This window comes from Balaenoptera musculus, chromosome 17 (genome assembly GCF_009873245.2).
Source record: "Balaenoptera musculus isolate JJ_BM4_2016_0621 chromosome 17, mBalMus1.pri.v3, whole genome shotgun sequence".
NCBI lineage: Eukaryota > Metazoa > Chordata > Mammalia > Artiodactyla > Balaenopteridae > Balaenoptera > Balaenoptera musculus.
In genome coordinates this window covers 29,453,740-29,476,509 of record NC_045801.1, presented here as the reverse complement: position 1 = coordinate 29,476,509, position 22,770 = coordinate 29,453,740, and the positions used below count along the sequence as shown (strand labels likewise).

At 35.2% G+C, this 22,770-nt stretch overlaps 1 protein-coding gene across 1 annotated transcript in view; it reads right to left on the bottom strand.

Annotated features, from left to right (window-relative positions):
• Positions 1–5,834: 5,834 nt before the first annotated feature.
• Positions 5,835–22,770, bottom strand: part of EIF3E (eukaryotic translation initiation factor 3 subunit E) — a 51,717-nt gene continuing 34,781 nt past the window's right edge. Inside the window, exons 10-13 of the mRNA XM_036830583.1 lie at positions 21,991–22,100; positions 7,547–7,649; positions 7,121–7,255; positions 5,835–6,027 (exon numbers count right to left, since the gene is read on the bottom strand). Coding sequence (XP_036686478.1) covers positions 5,989–6,027; positions 7,121–7,255; positions 7,547–7,649; positions 21,991–22,100 — 387 coding nt within the window. The 3' untranslated portion in view covers positions 5,835–5,988. The remainder of the gene's footprint in view (positions 6,028–7,120; positions 7,256–7,546; positions 7,650–21,990; positions 22,101–22,770) is intronic.

The following is a 22,770-nucleotide window of genomic DNA, read 5'->3' as shown; positions in this document are numbered from 1 at the left end:
CCTTGGTTACTTCTCTTACTGATGGTCGTTACTACTCAGTATTTTACTACTGCCATCTACTGCTGAGGTAAATCTGATTTAGGGCTTCAATTGCTCCAGTGTTAGCAGTGATACTAGAACCAAAAAGGTTTCTTCCCAAGTGACCTCTTCAAGATGCTTGAGGATTTTTGAGGATACCTGTACCTCTTCCTTTGTTCACACATCTACCAGCTGGAAAACAAAACAGTGGTTAGATGTGGGGATCAACAGTAGGCTGACAAACAGAATTCTGAGTTCAGAATATTGTGATTTTAGAAGTCAATAGTTTTATATGTTGTTCAGCTGTTTTCCTGACCACTGGGAAGTAGAGAGGAAGGAAAACATCTGAGATCATTAGAATATCTGCCTCTATTTTCCTTCTAACATTACCAAGAAAGAGCCAAGACCCAGAGAAAGACAAGTTTTGAAACTTTTCATAAATTGCAGTTATCATGTTGATTTTAACAACTTTTCAACTAACCTTAACCATAAGATAAAAATGTATCCTATAGCAACAATTCATCAGTCTAAGTGTTTCCACATACAATAGTACTTAACCAAATTGTTTTATGTTTGTGTCTGTCTCAGACATCAACTCTAAACTCATGGAAAGAAGGGCTGTGGAAGTCTTTTAAAAAAGTTTTTGAACAGGTACATTTATCAACCTGTCCGCCTCCAAGTCCATATTTTTTCCACTGTACCATTCTGAACAAGACTCATTCATTCGTTCAATAATTTATCAAGGGCCTAATATAAGCCAGGCATTAGGGATTCAGCAATGAAAAAGACATGTATTATCCATAAACAAATGAAAATGACAGCCTAAGACAGAAATTAACCAATTAATTATAAAATATTAAATATAATTATAGTGGGGTAAATAATACAAATGAGACCGAGATTATGACAGAAGAATGTAGCCTAGTCTGCGGGTAAGGAAAATCTTCCTTGAGAAAGGAAATGTCAAGTTTTCTTTGATGTGAGTTGAGTCCTGGAGGAAAAATAAAATATAAACTAAAAGTACACGTGTGCGGGGACTTCCCTGGTGGTCCAGTGGCTAAGAATCCACCTTCCAATGCAGGGGACTCGGGTTCAATCCCTGGTCAGGGAACTAAGATCCCACATGCCGCAGGGCAACTGAGCCTGCGTGCCACAAGTAGAGAGAAGCCCGCGCACCATAACAAAGAGCCCGCGCGCTGCAACTAAGACCCGATGCAGCCAAATCAATAAATGAATGAATATTAAAAAAAAAAAAAAAAGTACATGTGTGCTTCTGGGAAGTGGGAAGTGGAAGCAGAGAAAATTTATTCCCAAGTAGAGGGAACAGCATTACAAACATTAAAGCATAGGAAGGACTGTTGTTCTTTAGAGCAGTATTTTTCAAATGTGAATTAATACCAAATAGTAGATTATGAAACCAGTAGAACAGAACAGAATAAAAAGAGATCACCACATATCAAAAAGGTGGGTATTGTTTTATAAAACGTTTGCACCAAATATGTTTATTTTTATAGTATTGGGTCATGATGTAAAATGTTTTCCTTACTCTGCAGCAGTCAAAATAGCTTGAAGCTACTGCCTTAAGGACTGAGAAGGTCAGTAGGGCTTGAGGCTGGCACATAATGAGGCTGATGCAGCAAGCGGATGCCAGATAATGAGAGCCAGGTTAAAGATTCAGTCTTTAGGCTAACAACAGGGAGCCACTGAAGAATTTTAACCAGGGAAGAAAAACAATCAGATTTAAATTTGAAAAAATTACTCTAACTCTATAATATGGAAAACAGGTGGGAATGGGGAGGTGTCAAGAATAGTTACAGGGAGAGTAATTCAGAAGCGATTGTGTTCATTAAGTGATGGATGCTAGCTTGGGCAAGAGTAGTGGCAGAGAAACAGATTCAAAACAAAATATAAAATAAATTTAAAGAATACAAGTGGGCACTGAAAGTACGATAAGAGACTACCAAAGATGAAGAAAATCACTGAAGTAAGAAACTGAACGGATGTTTAACAGCAAATTAGACACAGTTGAAGAGGTTGTTAATGAATTAGAAAACAGATCTGAAGAAATTACCCAAAAAGCAATGCAGCACAGATGACAGAGGTAAAAAAATACGAAATGGAGGGAGGTTCTTCTGGAGTGAGAACTCAAAAACTTGAGGACCCAAGAAAAGGAAATACCCAAAGAGATAATTTTCCAGAACTAATGCAACACAAAAGCTATTTTCAGAATCAAGAGGCCCAATGAAAACTTTTCAGTATAAATAAAAGAAAATTCACTTAGACACATCATTGTAAAACTGTAGAACACCAATGAAAAGGAAATGCTAAAAGCAACCTGAGGGGAAAAAAATCTAATTACAAAAAGAATGAACAAGAAAAAGGGTACTATTGTAGAAAATAATGTCTTATTTATGAGGTTACAATGAAGAGGACAGACTATGGACACAAATAACAAGCTGAGAGAAAGATGACTGCAGTAGAAGCTTTCTTCATATTGTTGGCAGGGGACAAAGATATTAATTTTAAGACATTAAGTTCAAAAATACATGTTAAAATTTCTAGGGTAACCACTATAAAAATAGAATGTTTAGCTACCCAACTAGTAGAAGATGAAAGAAAAATGGAACCATAAGAAGGCAAGAAATAGAGTGGAAAAAAGCCAAAGTGGAACATATAGAAAGCTTATAATAAGATGTTAGAAATAAACCCATATATGTTAGTAATCATAATAAAAGGAATGGATTTAACATTCCAGTTAAGAGACACATGACTGTCAGGCTGGTTCCAAAAACTCCAGATAAGAAGCTGGAAACACCCTGTGTTCAACAACCCTTGAATGAATTAATTATGGTATATTCAGACAATGGAATATTACAGAGCAGTGAAAAAGAATAGACTACAGCTGAATATAGCAACATGAATAAATCAATATGGATAAGTTTCAGTGTTTACAAAGCAAGCCACAGAATACAAAGTATGATTTCAATTAAATGCATGTCAAAAACATGCAAAACCAGGCATTTTTGCTAGGGATGTACATAAAAAGAAATTAACACAAAGGTCGTGGTAATGGTTACTTCTCAGGGGCAAAGAGGAAAATACAATTAGTGAGGGGCTCACAAGCTCTTAAAAGTTACTAGAACCATTCAATTTCTTAAGCTGAGTAGTAGGTAGGAGACACTGGTAAATGGGTATTTTATTTTTCTTTAAACTGGAGATATTATTTATATATATTCTTTTGTATATTTCATATTTTAAAAAGTATAAACACACTGCTTGTGAATATATAGTAACTTTTTAAAAAGATACACAAGCAACTATTTAAGCTTCATGAACTCTTGTTCTTTGACGTGTTCCCAGTGCCTGTAAAAACTGCTGACACACAGAAGGGTCTATTATTGAATGGAAAAAAATAAAGAGCACAAAAAAATTAATCAGTACATAATTTGTGCTCAACATCTTACTGGGACAGTTTACCTGTTATCAAAACTTAAGGTTAAATCCAGAACCAAGTAATTTGTTTTTATGCAAACCTCAAATGTGCACTTCAACAATGAACAAATTTTGGTAATGTGTAAAAATGGCCATTAGTTGTATACAGTTTGATTATTTTTCTGATTGATACTGGTAATCCATAGTGGCATCATCTTTCTTCAAAGGGCAGAAATATTTGAAAAGCAAAAAGTGGTAGAAAATGTGAACATTAACTATTCATATAATGTGTAATCTTCAAGGAGCAGTACATAAATAGAAAAAAAAAATCAGAGATATTCATTAAAGTTTTGTATGTTCCAATAGGTTCTTTTGTGTGAGGCCAACAGCATCAGATGATTATACTGGCTTAAAAAACAAAACTAAACAAAACACCCTTTTGCTCTCATTTGAAGATAACGGTGCCAAGAGACTTAAATGGTTTTGTGGATCAAGATTCTCACTTACAACCTACTAAACATACATCCCATAACCCTATGTAAACTTAGTCTGGAAGGATTTATAAAACAATAATGATGTAAGGAGAGACAGTGTGACATAACTGAAAAAGCCTGTTTCCAATTCCTTGCTTTAACATTTACTAGGTATGACCTTGAGTAACCATCTGTGTATATTTCCTCATCAACAATATATAAATATTTGCACAAAAATTTCAGTGTTTCCAGGCATAAGTGAGGCACTCAAATGTTAGATTCCTTCTCTTTTCCTTAGGGTTATTTAGATATATAGGTGTAAAAATGCCTGACACATAGTAAATGCTTAATATTCACATCCTATCTTTCCTCCCTGCAGTTTTTACAGGTCCACTAAGACATATTAAATAACTGTCAGACTTGCTTTTAATTGTTAGTGATATAATCACCTAGAAACCTTTGCTATTAACATGGCTTGGTTGAGCTATCTTAAGATAAAAAGTGAATATTAATGATGCCTTTAAGAATGTTTTGCCCTTGGGTCACTGGTTAGGATGGAAACATAGGCATCTTAAACATTCTTCCCATTTCAACATAGCCTGAGTAATACATGCAACTTTATATAACTACTGCTCCATTTCTTATAGCTCTGTACTTTTGAGCCATGGAATTAGCTCCTACACATGAGGTAATGAGGGTCTGCTTCAATCTAGTTAGTGATATGCCACCTTTTGGTACTTTCTCTATGAACCTTGATCATTTTGCACTACAAGTGATCCTCTAAACTTGGCATTTTCACAACACTGGTTATAGATGAATCAAAAATTAGCATTTGGCTTACCTTGACCAGGAATCCTCCTCCTAGCTTCAACACCTTTGGATTACAGTTTAGAAGAACCAATACCACAAACCACAGCACAACGGCTAAATCTGGCCCGTATTCTCCAAATTTAACTGTATGTTGAGGGTGGCCTGACCAGGCGTCAAATAAAAGAACAGTATGCATGTATCTTTTATCTTTGTACCATTCGCTGAGAGCAGAAACAGAAACTTCTGTTGTGACTGGGTTTTAGTTCAACAATCAAAATGAAAAATCAAACCACTTCTAGGTAAAGGAGACCCAACCAGGGCTCTATATACTTCTTGAGTATCTTAGGTGTCTATATAACTCAGTGTGTTTGTGTGTGTGCGTGCGTGCACATGCACAAAATATTCAAGGAGGTATTTATAAAATTCAACTTATATTCCTATTTAAGTCTCTGTAGCTGCCTAGTGAGTGACTAAAGAGCCACTTTAAGGAATTAAGAAATAGCAGCCTTATTTGTTAATAGCCCCAAACTGGAAACCACCAAAATATCCTAAAATAGGTACATGGTTTAACAATCTGGTACATCAATGCCATGGAATACAACTTAGCAATAAAAAGAAACAAACTACTGATATATATGATAACTTGGATAAAGAGATCTCAAGGGCATTATGAGTAGAAAAAGCTAATCTCAAAAAAGTCACATATTGTATAATTCCATTGCTGTAATATTCTCATAATGACAAAATTATAGAGACAGAGAACAGACGAGTGGTTGCCAGGGGTTAGAGCTGGCTGGAGTAGGTGTGACTCCAAAGGGGTAGCATGAGGGAGATCTTCATGATGATGATAGCTCTGTATCTTGACTGAAGCGATGGTTACAAAAAAAGTGATAAAATGGTACAGAGCTATTCACACCACTGTACCAATGTCAATACCCTGGTTTTGATACTGTATTATAGTAACACACGAGGAAAAAACTGGGGGAAACTAGATTTAGGCTGCATAGGACCTCTCTGTACTATTTTTGCAACTTCCTGTGAATCTATATTTATTCCAAAATGAAAAGTTTAAAAAAAATCACACTTACATACACAAGGAAATATAATGACATAAACGAAACATAGCCAATTTTATTCAAATTCTCCAAAATTTATGCTAAATATGTTAATTGTTTATAAAATGTTTCACCTTTGTATAATGGTTTTATTATTTCACCTTTCTTTTACAGTTTTTTCATTTTTTCTGTACAGTTCTTCAGTAGAAGCCAGAGTCCTGAGTTGCCCAGTTAGGAGCCTAAAATACACAGAGAAATCAACAGGGAGAAAAGAAATACTTTCTGAAAAGTCAGTTTCAAAAAAAAAAGTGATACTAGAAAAGTGTTTTAGCAATACTCCTCCCAAACCATTCTCTAAGATTTTAACAACCTCTTCAATTACTAAATGCGAGGTGTCTCAGAACAACAACAAAACACACCAAAATACCATCTGATATATTTTCTCACCAATTATAAAGTATGACAATGACAATATCACCAATATTATAACCAAAATCAATACAACTTGATCCTTAAGCATACAGAAACAACCATTACATAAAAGTTATTTTTCAGGCTCAGTTATTCTGAACTTGGATGGAAAAGGCAAGGACAATAATTTCCTAATTCTTCCTTCTCTTTTAAAACTGAAGGACTATGCTAAGGACACAAATCTGATGCTAAAACTTCAATCAAATGAGATCCTTGAATGTACCTCAACAGTTTCCTAAAAATGTCTTACCCTCCAGTTATACATAATCATAATGACTAAAGAGCATTAGAGGTACTTTGGAATCCCAAAATTACAAGGCCATTCAAATTCCTTTAGTATCTAATATGCAGGATTTCTACCAAAAAGGGGGATATATTTTTCTGACAATTGAATATGACTTTCAGATAAAATCAAATTTTATAAAATCAATACTAATATATATAATAAGATCAACATTTTTACAGAAGTAGTTCTTTAGATTTACTGAATAAAAGGAACATGAATTTCAAACACTTGAAAGAGAGATAACACATGTAAGTTATCAACTGCCAGTATCAAAATGATGTGTTGAAAACACTGAGGAAATGAGATAATGAAGGCACACAGGAAGGGTAAAAGAAAAAAAACCCAATTATGGTAAAACTAGGAACACTTAATTTTTTTTGCTGCCTTAACTAACACATAATACATCTAAGAGAAACATTTTCCGTTTAGTAATTTCTTAAATAAAATGTTTATACCCCCAACAAACACAGAATCAGATACAAGCAAAATTAATTTGTTCTCAAATGAAGTCCATGTAACAATTATATTACATTATTGCTAAATCCCAGACAGAAGAGAAGATGTGTGGTTCTTACCTCTGATCTACTATTCTGATTAAGTTTCTTCTCAATATTCATGGCCAACATCTGGCTTCTAAATGAAAGGCTTTTGGTCTTCTCAATCACTTGCTGATAGGGTGAGACTGCATTGTTACCCATAACCACATGACCCTACAATGAGACAGAGGGAAACTGATCCTGTAATGTTAACAACCAAGTTTCTCAGGTAAGTCATGAGGATGACATCACAACCTACATGTCTGTTGCAAATATTTTTATGCACAGAGATGACAATATTCATCCAACAATACAAAATAGGAGGTTGCTGTTGCCTTCAAAAAACTATTACACATTAAAACAAAATTCTTAATAGAATAAACGTCCTAATAAAAACTTCTCCCCAAAGTATCAAATAATCAGCAACTGATATCTAGTATTTTGCACAGATAACATAATACTCACTAATTTAGAATCAATCTTGGCATCCAGTCTTGCATTTCTAATCAAATTTACAATCCATCTTTCAGCTTCTTCTGGAGTCATGTTCAGTTTATCTGCCAACATGCTAATGAAAAAAGAAAAAAATGACATTAACTGGGTCTAAAAACTTAGTTTTATATACATAGTCTTTGACCTACCCTCTGTATAGAAACTTTTAGGCACTTATGGGTCACCTTCTCTTAAATATTATGAGTCTTTTTTTTTTTTTTTAATAAGAGGCTCTTTTCTTTTTTTTTTTTTTTTTACTTTATTTATTTATTTATTTATTTATGGCTGTGTTGGGTCTTTGTTTCTGTGCGAGGGCTTTCTCTAGTTGTGGCAAGCAGGGGCCACTCTTCATCGCGATGCGCGGGCCTCTCACTATCGCGGCCTCTCTTGTTGTGGAGCACAGGCTCCAGACGCGCAGGCTCAGTAATTGTGGCTAACGGGCCCAGTTGCTCCGTGGCATGTGGGATCTTCCCAGACCAGGGCTCGAACCCGTGTCCCCTGCACTGGCAGGCAGATTCTCAACCACTGTGCCACCAGGGAAGCCCGATACTATGAGTCTTAAAAGTGCACTATTGGGCTTCCCTGGTGGCGCAGTGGTTGAGAATCTGCCTGCCAATGCAGGGCACACGGGTTCGAGCCCTGGTCTGGGAAGATCCCACATGCCACGGAGCAACTAGGCCCGTGAGCTACAACTACTGAGCCTGCGCATCTGGAGCCTGTGCCCCGCAACAAGAGAGGCCGCGACAGTGAGAGGCCCATGCACGGCGATGAAGAGTGGCCCCTGCTTGCCACAACTAGAGAAAGCCCTCGCACAGAAATGAAGACCCAACACAGCCAAAAATAAAAAAAAAAAAAAAAAAAAAAAAAGTGCACTATTGATGTTTGTGCTATTATCTTGTACTGTTCAAAATCTATCTCATTTCACCAACCAGACTGTAAGACCCTTGAAGGTAGGGCCCCATATTCTGTATCACAGAAATCCTATTACAAGGAACATCAGTATTAAGAATAATAAAATGTAACACATAACTAAAACTCAGGGCCGCTATGTATGTTTGTTATAAATTCTAAGGACACTCCCTAGAACTAGAACACTATATAACCTAAATGGCCACTGAATTTAAGAGAAAAGAGACAGACACACATACATAGAAAACACGAAAGGAGAGGGGGAGGGAAAAAGATGACAGACACCAAGACCCTGATCTAAAGCCTTTGATCATCAACCGATCTGCATTTTCTAATTTATGGTCAGGTTGAAAAAGAGGCCACTGCAGAGCTTAATTTATCAGAACTAACACAAACACAAGCCTTGGTAGTAGGTAAGCCAGTCAGTCACCTGATGAAAGAGTATCTACATATGCATGTATAGTATTTAGAAGGACGGTATACATATATGAATATACACAGGTGCTAGACACAAACATTAACTGTCCCCTTTTACTTGTCTTCACTGAAGATATTGCACACTTGCCAGGCCTTCTAATGCAATCACTGGTTTAACGAAAAAAAACCCTAGAACATCAGTAACAAAATAATTCCTTAGAATATTATAAACTAAAATTCCTGATCTGATAGCATTCCCAAATTTAAAACATAAATATTGAAGACATTGCCAATCATACAAATTATGTAATTCCGGAGCTCCCAACCTAAAAGTAACCAATCAAGTTAATAAAAATACCTTTATGGGAATAATATAATCTGTGCTATCCCTATTTTATATGTTTGTTGTCAAAGAGAAGAATTTCATTCAAAATGTAAAAATTAAGTTAGGCTATCAATAAAATCATTACACACTAAATTACAAACTAAAACTATGAAGACAATCATTTAAAATTTATCCCTAAAATATGCTTGATGTTAAAAACATCATGATGAGTATGAGCCAACTCAACCATAAAACTCCCTGGATTTACATGTCAAATTCTGTTCTCTATCGTTTTATGGTCAATTTTGCTGTAAGTAGACATTCTCAGCAAACATAAAGAACAATTAGTCCATGACTACTACTTCAATTTCATGATCAGGTTTCATCTTATTCTCTTTGTTACTGCTCTCTAACCAAACCTCATTTTATTTAAGCTACTAGAAGTAGGGAAGTGTGTCACTTTACTGAAAGAACCAGGCATTTTTTTGACTAGGAAAAATTCCTGCAGCTGGTGTTTCCTGTGGCTTCTCAATAAACTCCTTGTGTTTCCTGCAGGTACTTGACTTTTAGAGATGTGTAAATTTCATTCTCTTGGGCTTCCCTGGTGGCGCAGTGGTTAAGAATCCACCTGCCAATGCAGGGGACAAGGGTTCAAACCCTGGTCCGGGAAGTTCCCACATGCTGTAGAGCAACGAAGCCCGTGCGCCACAACTACTGAGCCTGTGCTCTAGAGCCCGCGAGCCACCAACTACGGACGCCCGCGTGCCTAGAGCCCGTGCTCCGCAACAAGAGAAGCCAACGCAATGAGAAGCCCACACACCGCAACGAAGAGTAGCCCCCGCTCTCCGCAACTAGAGAAAGCACGCACGCAGCAAGGAAGACCCAACACAGCCAAAAATAAATAAATAAATTAAAAAAAATTTCATTCTCTTCTGTGCTGCTAAAGTAAGCAACTGCCTAATACTTTTATCTGAAGCTGCTACTCTAAAGGTAAAGAACATATTTTCCAAAAGATATTATTTTATCAACTCCTGTAACAATTTCTCTTTTGTATGTCTCCTGCATTCCCCCAAAATACAATTCTTTAAAGTGAGGCCAAGACCATTTTACTCTGAAAAGCACAAATGAAAACAATTTATACTGAATATATTAAAACTCCAATCTTCAAGATCTCTATATACTGCTTTTCAAAATAGACATGTCATTCCTAGTAGCTACTAATTGTGTATAGTTGGTTTTATACAGATTTTTAAAAATTATAACATAGAACCTGTTTATGGAGGCTGTTTACATAATTAAAATTATAATGAAACATTCAGTCTCAAGCCTAAGTTATTGCTCAGATTCCTCTTTTTGCTGCCTATATCAAACTGAGAAGTCCTATCAATTATCTCTTTAACCACTGCCTCTAATCTAAGTTCCCTACCAAACTACTCTCATCTTGAAAGACTCTCCTCTTCACCAACCAGACTAAACCTCTCTGTTCATTAAACATACCATGTTTTTAACCACTTCAGGACCTCTGCACATGCTGTGCCTTCTGCCTAAAACGCTAATCCACCTTTTTCTTCACTAAGCTATGTGTTACGTGGGTGTCAGCTAAAACAGCACCCTCATCAGCCTTCCAAGACACCTCTGCCAATCATGACAGATGTTTGATGCTTTCATGGCCCCCTATTTTTTTCAGAGCATTCATAGAGCTGTAGTTGTTTTATTGAGTATCTGCTTTCATGATAGACTGTACATGTACCCCAAGAGCATGCATCATAGCTTCTCTGTTCAGTGCTATATATCCAGCAATTAGCACAATGCCCAGTATACAGGAGGCAATTAAATAAATATTTATTGTCTGATTCCTACCCTAGTCACTACCCTAGGGCTCCATTACTATTTCCTAATTTTCTAACTAATCTACCTCGAGTCTCTCCTTAATCTATTTTACATAGTTGTCAGCTTAGTCCTAAAATCCAACTACCAGTTAATTCCTAAATTCCTTTCAAAACTTTAATAGAGCCCTTCTACCAAAACAAAAAAATTCAAACTTCCAAGTTTCTCTTTCACGGTTCTCTACAATTTAGCTACAATTTAACTTTCCAGCCTTCTCTTATTCTTCCTCATGAATACCACACACCAACCAAATCATTCATTCAACAAAATATGAACTATGTTAGATGTTTGTGACAACATACAGTCTGCTCCCCACTTTCATAAAGTTTAAAGCTGTAGACTGGGAAGTAGGGGACAATCACCTAATACCCCAAATATATAAACTATTCTAAGTGGAAGGATGAAAAAGTGGAAGGAGCTATGTGAATGCAAAAGGGTTTAACCAGTTCCAGTCTGGAAGTCTGAGGAGAGTTTAAGTAAACAAATATTTAAGGTCAAATTTTAAGATAAAAGAAAGAAAATTCTATGCTGTATAACTCTACCTAGAATTTTCCATCCCTCTTCTTTCTTTACATACATATTCTAAGTCTCATATTCCATCATGGCTAGAGCAATCTGGCAACATGCATAAAGACCCACAAATGTCTGCATACTCTGACCCATAATCCCACTTTGGGGATTTACTGTTTTGCAATGTGCTTGTTGATCCTTGATTTTTAAATCAAGTCAAAGAAAAACTTGAAATAAGGTCCGAGAAGTATTAGTAAATTATTGATGGTATCTCAGGTTATCTAGGCTACCAATCACTCTGAGAATAAGTAAGAGAACATGGCAATAATCCAGTTTCTTTCAAGTAAAAGGAAAATACACACAGTAAAAGTAATTAAATAATAGAGAGAAATCCTCAAAAGTCCACAATTTTCTTACATTCTACTGATTTTATGAAAAAATTAGTAAAGGTTTAAAAATAAAAATTTAATATCCTATTAAAGCTTAAAAAAACAAAAACTTGCCTTAAGCTATCCTACACTATGTTAATTTTGTTTTTAAAATAATTCAGTTTATCAATAAATTAAAAGACAAAATGTATCAAAAGGCAGAATTTCTGAGAAAAATACCTAATTCAATCTAGGTTTCAAACTCAAAAATAACTTCCAGATTACTTAGGTTACACTAAAAATCTCAACCCTGTCAGTAGGCAGCTTAAAGAAGATATTTTAGGCTTAAAGACTTATATTTAAGACATGATACCATAAAACTCCCAGAAGAGAACATAGGCAAAACATTCTCTGACATAAATCATACCAATGTTTTCTTAGGTCAGTCTCCCAAGGCAATAGCAATGAAAGCAAAAAACAAACAAACAAAAAAACAAATGGAACCTAATCAAACGTAAGCTTTTGCACAGCAAAGGAAACCATAAACAAAACAAAAAGACAACCTACTGACTAGGAGAAAATATTTGCAAATGATGCGACCAACAAGGGATTAATTTCCAAAATATACAAACAGCTCATACAACTCAATAACAACAACAACAACAAACAACCTAGTCGAAAAAATGGGCAGAAGACCTAAACAGACATTTCTCCAAAGAAGACATGCAGAGATGGCCAATAGGCCTATGAAAAGATGCTCAACATTGCTAATTATTAGAGAAATGCAAATCAAAACTGCAAGGAGGTACCACCTCACATCAGTCAGAATGGCCATCACTAAAAAGTCTACAAATAACAAATGCTGGAGAGGGTGTGGAGAAAAGGGAACCCTCCTACACTGTTGGTGGGAATGTAAATTGGTGCAGCCACTAGAGAAAACAGTATGAAGGTTCCTCAAAAAATGAACAAGAGCTGCCATATGATCCAGCAATCCCACTCCTGGGTATATATACGGACAAAACCATAATTCAAAAAGATACACGCACCCCTATGTTCACAGCAGCAATACTATTCACAATAGCCAAAACATGGAAACAACCCAAATGTCCAATGACAGATGAATGGATAAAGAAGATGTGGTATATATACACAAAGGAATACTTACTCAGCCATAAAAAAGAATGAAAGAATGCCATCTGTAGCAACATGGATGGACCTGGAGATATCATACTAAGTGAAGTCAGTCAGACAGAGAAAGACAAATACCACACAATACCACTTATATGTGGAATCTAAAATATGACACAAATGAACTTATCTATGAAACAGAAACAGACTCAAGGACAGGGAACAGACTTGTGGTTGCTGAGGTAGAGGAGGGCTGGGGGAGGGATGGATTGGGAGTTTGGGATTAGCAGATGCAAACTATTATATATAGAATGGATAAACAACAAGGTCCTACTGTAGAGCACAGGGAACTATATCCAATATCCTGTAGTAAACCATAATGGAAAGAAATATAAAAAAGAATATATATACATATAACTGAATCACTTTGCTATACAGCAGAAATTAACACAACACTATAAATCAACTATACTTCAATAAGATAAATTAAAAAGACATTTTAAATATTTTGTGTAAATACCTTATTCCCATCTTTTAGTTGAAGAGCTCTCCTGCTCAAGTGACACAACAACATGATATTGAATATGTTAAGTCAGTAATACATAAGACCCCGAGTAGCCCAAGCAATCTTGAGAAAGAAGAACAAAGCTGGAGGTGTCACACGCCTTGACTTCAAACTATGTCACAAAGATACAGTAATCAAAACAGTATGCTACTGGCATAAAAACAAACACAGAGATCCATGGAACACAGTAGAGAGCTCAAACCCAAGCATTAAGTTATTTATGACAAAGGAGGCAAGAATATACGATGGGAAAAGAACAGTCTCTTCAACAAAATGGTGTTGGGAAAACTGGACAGCTACATGCAAACAAATGAAACTGGACCACTATCTCACACCATATACAAAAATTAACTCAAAATGAATTAAAGACTTGAACATTAAGACCTGAAACCATAAAACTCCTTAAAAAAAAAAACAAAAAAAACACAGGTAGTAAGTTCCTTGACATAAGTCTTGGTGATGATTTTTTGGACCTGATACCAAAAACAAACCCCAAAACAAAGGCAACAAAAGCAAAAATAAACATCAAACTAAAAAACCCCTGCACAGTAAAGGAAACCATCAATGAGAAGAAAAGGCAACCTACCAAATGGGAGAAATATTGCAAACCATGTATTTAAGGGGTTAATACCCAAAATACAGAAGGAACACATATAACTCAATATCAAAACAACAAGTAATTTGATTTAAAAATGGGCAGAGGATCTGAATATTTTTCCAAGGAAGACATACAGATAGCCAAGAGGTACGTGAAAAGGTGCTCAGCATCACTAATCATCAGAGAAATGCAAATCAAAACTATAATGAGATCTCTCACACCTGTCAGAATGGCTATTACCAAAAAGATAAGAAATAAGTGTTAGCAAGAATGTGGAGAAAGGGGAACACTTGTGCACTGCTGGTGGTAAAGTAAATTGGTACAGCCACTATGGAAGACAGTATGCTAGTTCCTCAAACAATTAAAAATAGAACTATCATATGATCCAGCAATTCCACTTATGAATATTTATCCGGAGGAAATGAAAACACTAACTTGAAAAGATATACCTAAACCCATGTTCACTGCAGTATTACTTACAACAGCCAAGACACAAAAGCAACCTAAGTGACCATCAATGGATGAATGGATGAACAAAATGTGATACACACACACACACACACAGAGAGGAATATTATTCAACCATTAAAAGAATGAAACCTTGCCATTTGTGACAACATGGAAAGAACTTGAGGGCATTATGCCAAGTGAATTAAGTCAGACAGAAAAAGACAAATACCATATGATCTCATTTATACGTGGAATCTAAAACAAAAAATGCTCGTAGATACAGAGAAGAGATTGGGGAGGGGGCGGGGACTGGGTGAAGGGTCAAAAGGTACAAACTTCCAGTTACAAAATAAGTAAGTCATGGGATATAATGTACAGCATGGTGACTATAGTTTAGAGTAAATCTCATCACAAGAAAAAAAAATTTGCAACTATGTGTGGCGATGAATGCTAACTACAGTTATTATGGTGATCATTTCACAATATATAAAAATATCAAATCATTATGTTATACACCTGAAACTAATGTAATGTTTTGTTATATGTTAATTATATCTCAATTTAAAAAAAAGAAAACTAAAACAAACAACAAAAACTATCATTAATATCCTTAGCAAAATTAAAAACCACTGTAGTATTGCATTCATAAAATAAGAACAGAATGCTATAAAGGAAAAATATTCAGAGAAAAAAGTGACAGAGGGCTCTTGGAAATTAAAGAATAACATTAGAGATTTGTTGTTTTTAATCTACAGAAGATTTGAAAGATGTTGAGAAAATATCCCAGAGTGTGGAACACAAAGACAAAGTGATGGAAAATAGAGAAGTGATAAGAAAATTGGAAGCCTGGTCCAGCAGGTCTAATACCTGAACAATAGAAGTTCCAGAAACAATAAACAGTGAACATAAAGAAGAAAGAAATAATTCAAGAAAATTTCCCAGAACTGGAGAGCATGAGCTTCCAAATTAAAAAGGTCCTATATGAAGAATTAAAACAGACCTAAACTAAGGCATATCATTGTAAAATTTCAGAGCAAAAAAAAAAAAGCTTCTTCCCCCCATATTTCTAGACAGGAAAACAAAACACCTGTATAAAAGATGAGGAATAAAAATGGCTTCTGACTTCTACAACAAAAGCTAGAAAGCAAGAGAATCACGTCTTCAAAATTCTGAAGTAGTTTTCAAGTGAGAATACCATGCCTAGCAATAACACTACTGAAGTATGAGAGTCAAATACACAATTTTAGATGTGAAAAAATTTACCTCCAAAGTACCCTTCCTTATAAATCCACTGAAGAATATGATAATTACCAAATATGATAATAAACCAAGAAGAAGGCAGGCATAATGTCCAAGAAACTGGAGCGCTATCATAGTAGACAAGCTAAGGAAATCCCCAGAACACATGACAAAGAAAGATAAATATGCATCTGGCAGAAAGAGCAACAAGTCCAGATTTTTTTGAGGAAGATAAAACTAATAAAATAATCAATTTTCAGAAGAGATTTATAAATTGGCAAAGAATCTGAAGTAGAATTAATGAAAAAGACATTAAGAAGAACAATGAAGCAAATGAGGGAAAAGTGGCAATTATCAATTACATGGAAAATAAATACTGAATACTAAAACATACTATAGATCTACCTTATTTGAAAAAAGGTACTAAGTTAACTTAGCACGTATTTGGTGCTAAGTTCAGAAATCAACACACAATTTATAAAAGATTAAAGAGTTCAGAAAAAGTCCCATATATAAATGAGAATTTAAAATGTGATATGGGTGGCATTTCAAATAAGTGGGGGGAAGGACAGTTTTTCAATAAATCATGTTGGCTAGCTATTGGGGGTTGGGGGGTGGGGGAGCTACTCTCTATTCCCAAATAAATCACTGATGGATTCAAACAGAAGAAATAAAGCCATAAAGGTCCTATAAGAAAACATATAAATAGCATATAAACCTATTATGAGAAAGAATTTTTAAATAAAATACAAAATCCAGTACCATAAAGGAAAAGCTTAGTAACTTTGACTAAATAAAAATATAAATCATTCCTTTGGGGGGAAAAAATAGAATCCTAAGTGCTATTTCAAGGCATAGAAAAAATAAGTATTTCATTCTCTATTCAATTTCATTAATAAAACATATTCAAGACTCTTAGCACAAAACCAGATACTTATCTTTCTGGGAAGTAATTAAGACCAGTGGTCCCGCTTAAGCACATAAAATATATAAATCTAAATCTAGAGAACTAATTAGGCTTTCATTAACTCTAGGCTGATTGTCTATCAGGTTTTCAATGACTAATCTTTTAGACAGTCTCCCTTTTCTGAACCCTCCCATAGCCCCTGCCCTAATGTATCTTAACAAATAAGGATTTGGGGTCCAGCATTTCACAGGCATATGAATTACCTGTTTAAATAACCTGGCTTTCCAAATTTTACTTGATAAGCACAATTTATTTCAAATAGTATTGACTTTAGCATTAAGCTATGGAAACCTCTGGCCTGCTTTTCCCTGAAGACTGTGGTTATTTAGCATATCCAAAGAGCACCAGACTTTTATAACTGTATACTATGACAACTAATTAAAGAATAAGTGTTAAGTGTAAATTGTGTTTAACTGTAAGATTAGGAGGAAACAGGGGAAAGAAACCAGGAGAAAACTGAGAAAATGCTAAATTCTGTGTGTGACAAATGTAAATTCTCACTGAATTTTGCAACATCGCATTAGTCAAAAATGACAGTATAGAGTTTCCCTGGTGGTGCAGTGGTTAAGAATCCGCCTGCCAATGCAGGAGACACGGGTTTGAGCCCTGGTCCGGGAAGATCCCACATGTCGCGGAGCAACTAAGCCCGTGCACCACAACTACTGAAGCCCGCGAGCCTAGAGCCCATGCTCCCAACAAGAGAAGCCACCACAATGAGAAGCCTGCGCACCACAACGAAGCGTAGCCCCTGTTCACTGCAACCAGAAAAAAGCCCGTGTTCAGCAATGAAGACCCAACGCAGCCCAAAATAAAAAAAAATAAAATAAATTAAAAAAAAAAGAAACTTCTGATAAAAAAAAAGACAGTATATTACTTTATAGTTAACACAGAAGTGCAGTGATAATGGTTGTTAAAACTATTTAATCTCCATCTGGAAACGCACCTTTTTATTTCTAACATCAGGAAGTATAATTAAGAATACAAATTGCTACATGGTAATAAAAACTTTAAGAAAAATATTAAGATCTAAAATGTTACTTAATAAAATCAGCAAAGTAGAATGACTTCATAACTTAAATGCAAGAACAGTTGGCAAATACATATTTTTGTGAAAAGCCAAAACTAACCCGCATAGGGAAATTATATTAATGTATGCTCCAAAATGTTTATCATACACATTCAAAATATTACTTCCATACTTTGCTTTTATCTACAATTGAAAACTGGTCCAAGAGTTATTCTAGAACAGCTTTTAAATTTCAGACACACACCATATCTGATAAACTATTCGGCTATACTAAATTAAATCCCACCACAGTAATCTTTTTTGACAGATGTTGCATACTTTATGGTAAACAGATTCGAAAGTTATCCTACAAATCTATAGGGCTGTATATAAACTGATAAAAACATTCTTAATATGCATTTTTACAAAGATAAGACTATCACATGTGCTTACAGCCACTTAGTGAAGAATCCTATTAACAGAGAATGTTCCAAATCACAAATGGAAAGAGTTATTTAATAAACAACCATGCGTTTTATAATACTGAATAGCATGTGATATGCGTCTGCTGGGGGACAGAAAGGAAGACAGAGACAAATCTTCCCCACCCAACGCTAAAAAAGATCGAATATCAAATAACTTTAAATTAATTAGCAGCAGAGATAGGCCAGCATAAACTAGTGAATGGAGTAATTTGTCATAATTAATATATGGTAGAAGAGTCTACTTAAATATATCCCATTTAGAGAATTATCAGAGTCCACTGAAACTTCAATCCAAATTACTTCTCTGATTTTTCAATATACAAATAATGTCCAAGTCATTCTAATTACTCTGTATTTTTTTTTTCAATATGCCTATCATAACTTGTAATCTTATCTTTATTTAATATCTGTTTCTTCCTCTGGATTTTAAGCTCTAAGGCTATGCTCCAAGAGGCACTCATTCACATCTGTAATATTTTCTTCTTCAACAACTGTACTAGTTACACTGCTCTTAACTAATTACATCTTAATGTATATCATATGTATTTATCCTCTTTAGAAAGCTGAACACTGGGCTTCCCTGGTGGCGCAGTGGTTAAGAATCTGCCTGCCAATGCAGGGGACACGGGTTCGAGCCCTGGTCTGGGAAGATCCCACATGCCGTGGAGCAACAAAGCCCATGTGCCACAACTACTGAGCCTGCGCTCTAGAGCCCCATGAGCCACAACTACTGAAGCCCGTGCGCCTAGAGCCCGTGCTCTGCAACAAGAGAAGCCACCACAATGAGAAGCCTGCGCACCGCAACAAAGAGTAGCCCTCGCTTGCCACAACTAGAGGAAAGCCCCCGCGCAGCAACAAAGACCCAACACAGCCAAAAATAAATAAAAATAAAAATAAATAAAAGCAAATCGTATTTAAAAAAAGAAAGCTGAACACTATCTTTTTAAAAATTTTGCACATTCTTGAAATGACAAAATTACAGAAATGAAGAACAGATGAGTGGTTGCCAGGGGTTAAAGAGAAGTGGGTATGGCTATAAAAGAGCAATTTGAGGAATCCTTGTGGTGACAGAAATGTTCTGTATCTGAATATATCAACAACAATAATGATGGCTGTGATATTTTACTATGGCTTACAAAATGTTACCATTGAAGGAAACTGTGTAAAGGGCATAAGGGATCTCTTCATTATTTCTTACAACTGAAGGTGAATCTATTATCATCTCAAAATAAGAAGCGTAATTTAAAAAAAGAAGTTTTGCATCAGAGTTACTTAGAGGAGCTTTGAAAAATACAGATGCTGAGATCTCCCCCTCCCCACCCTGAGAATGTTTCAGTTTTTTAGGGGTTGGACCTGGGAAGTTTTAAACCAGATTCTCAAGCCTTGAATCCAGAGATTCTGATTCAGAAGGTCTGGGGTAAAGCCAGAAAATCTATTCTTCTTAAGTTTAAGTTGTTGGTGGTGTTTTAAGTTCTCCAGATGATTCTGATGTACAGCTAGGTTTAAAAACCTCTGGACTAGAGAACAATAATTTTTTCTATGGATTGTTTGAAGGTAAACATTAGCTATTTTGGTCATTATCATGGATTCCAAGTCCTCGGGGTCTGAATTAAGACATTTGTTGTACTTATAAAAGCCCAACTTAGATGCTTAACATAATTTTCAGCCATATTCCTAACCCACTAAAGCAGCTCTAAAAACGTGAAGAAGAGTAGCTCCCTGGACTGAGCCTATTGGCCACATACTCTCCACTATCACCCCCTAAACCTTACAACCTGAGATCTCACTGTTATTCTAAAAAGAATTATTTCTTTGTTCACGTGAAGCTATACTTTATGCTCTGCCTCTACCTTCTTAATTCATTATATACTAAAAATATTAAATTACTGGTTTTTCACTTCATTACCCTAGCATGCTCTAATTATGTGCCTAAAAAAAACTGGTGACCTGATGCAACGGTTCTCAATCCTGATGTGCTTTGGAATTATCACCCTAAATGGAACAGCATAGTAGCCCTATTTATTACACAGCACAGCATAGCATACACAGAAAATGTGACGCAGAAAGTTCGCAGTTGCTTCAGGGAATCTCTTTGTAAAATAAAAATCAAAATTCTACAGATTTTGCACAAAAAAATTAAACACTGTCTTATGGTTTCCATCTTTATCCTCTGGTTCAAGTGATACACTAATGACAAATTAGTCTAAATCTGCTGTTTCTAAAAATATCAATTGCTCACAATGAAAAAGAAAGAATTTATAATGAGGGTGAAGACAATGAATGTCAGAGAGCTATTAGCTCAGGCTCTTTCATTAAATAAGCCCTAAGCTGCTTAATGTCTCTGAGCCTTCAGTTTCTCAGCTATAAACAGGGAGTTACAAAACAAAGGAGTTGTACTGAATCAGTGTTTTGTAAAATTGGGTTTACAGAGTCAGAGTCGTATGGTTCCATAGAGTCAGGAGGAAAGCTGAATAGAGGTACAAGCTAAACAAGGTGAAGGGGCTCTTATTTTATCTGCATGTATGTATACATAAATATGTAAACTCATATACATAATATTGCATTCCACAACGAATGACATTTTAGGAATTTCCATGTATTCTTTAAGAGAATCAGATTTTTAAAATTATATGTCTGCTAGCTAAAGTACTACTAAAACAGGTCAAGGCTTCAACTCCCATAGAAAAAGCCTCACGCTCACACTGTAATTCTAACTCTCAGTAACCACTTCAGTGACAATCCACTAAAATTAGGCAAGCAACTATGGATGCCTTAGCAAAAACAAACGGCACTAAAGAAAAACTTTGGTCTACATACAATTCCTAAGAGGCAAACATAAAAGTAGTAAGTTTTTAAACATTAAGGAGCATTTACCGTTCAACTTCATCTGTGGCCAAAGAGCACTGTTATTTTTCAAATTCTAATATGTAAAATTAGTTTCTAATAGGTTATGTAAGTTTCACAACTTTTTCCTAATAATTTCCTCACACAAGAGAAAATTCCAACTGAAATCCACCATAATTTTTCCGTGTTTCAACATTTTAGGATGTCACAAGAGTTTACTATATGAGAATTCAAATACATAATTAAATAAAACAAATTCAATTAACTGAAATGATTACCAAATGTGGTCTTTTCAACAGCATTTCCAATTTACTAAGGACTAACTCCTTATTTGAACCCCTGTTAAAAACCATTCTAAAACTGGTCACTGCTCTTTTCTCCCTACGTAATGGTATAATAGTATTATTTTAAAAGGTAACTCTTTAAAAAGGTAACTGACAATCATAATACTGCCCTGAAGTTATCATTTTCAAAAATCATGCTTTCCCACACACATGGAAACTAAAGAAGATAAAGAAGGACTGTAGCACCCCGGAATTCAAACAAAAGCTAGGATTTTTAATAAATTACTAGGACAATGTTTCCTTTTTCTTCTAAAGCAAAGAGAAATAAAATAAAAATCCAATTAACTGGAATCCTATTAAGTATAACTTTACAATAAATGAAAATTTACAGGAATTTAGAAGTAGAAAATACAAATCAAATCAGAGTGTTCTTACTTAATGCTGATACATTGATGGATGCGACAAAAAGTCTCAAATATGAAGAGACGGGCATTTTCAATGAAATCCTCAAGACAAGCCACCAAGAAGAAATCATTCACTAGCACCTATGCGTATAAAATATAAAAGAAAAAATTAACGGTGCTGACAAGCAATTTTGAAAAATTTGTCACAAATACTTTCTTTGTGCTTTTACTCATTATTCCATTCACTATAATTCTCTCATCTATCACAAGTTGTACACCACAGCACTTTCTAGAACACTATATTCAAGTCTCTAACAATTTAACCAAGAAGTAAACGAATGCTACAGGAAAAAGAACTAAGAACTGCAATGTTTCCTTGTTCCACTGATGACTTGAGCAATCTCGTGACAAAGCAGCTTTGTCCTGTCTCTATCCTACATAAATGCTCTGTAGATAACATATTTCCAGCTATTTAAAATAGTTATGAATGGACTAAAGATACGCATATTTTTGTGATAGTAAGTAGACTTGAAAATCTACAAAAGAAAAAAATTCAAAGGGTGGCACCTATTCCACAGATGGTATCATACTTAGAAGAGAATATTCTAACTTCAAGAATAGCAACTAAGTGCCCCACTGCCTTGGCAAGACCTAGATACTTAGTATTACAATATACACCAATATTTAATAATGTCACATTTGACTGCAAGTACACAAGTTATTAAACTGGATTCTAATTTTGTCCAATGTTTGAAAATCACCTCTAAAGGTATACTTACATAATTTCCTTTTCCTTAGACAAATAAGATCT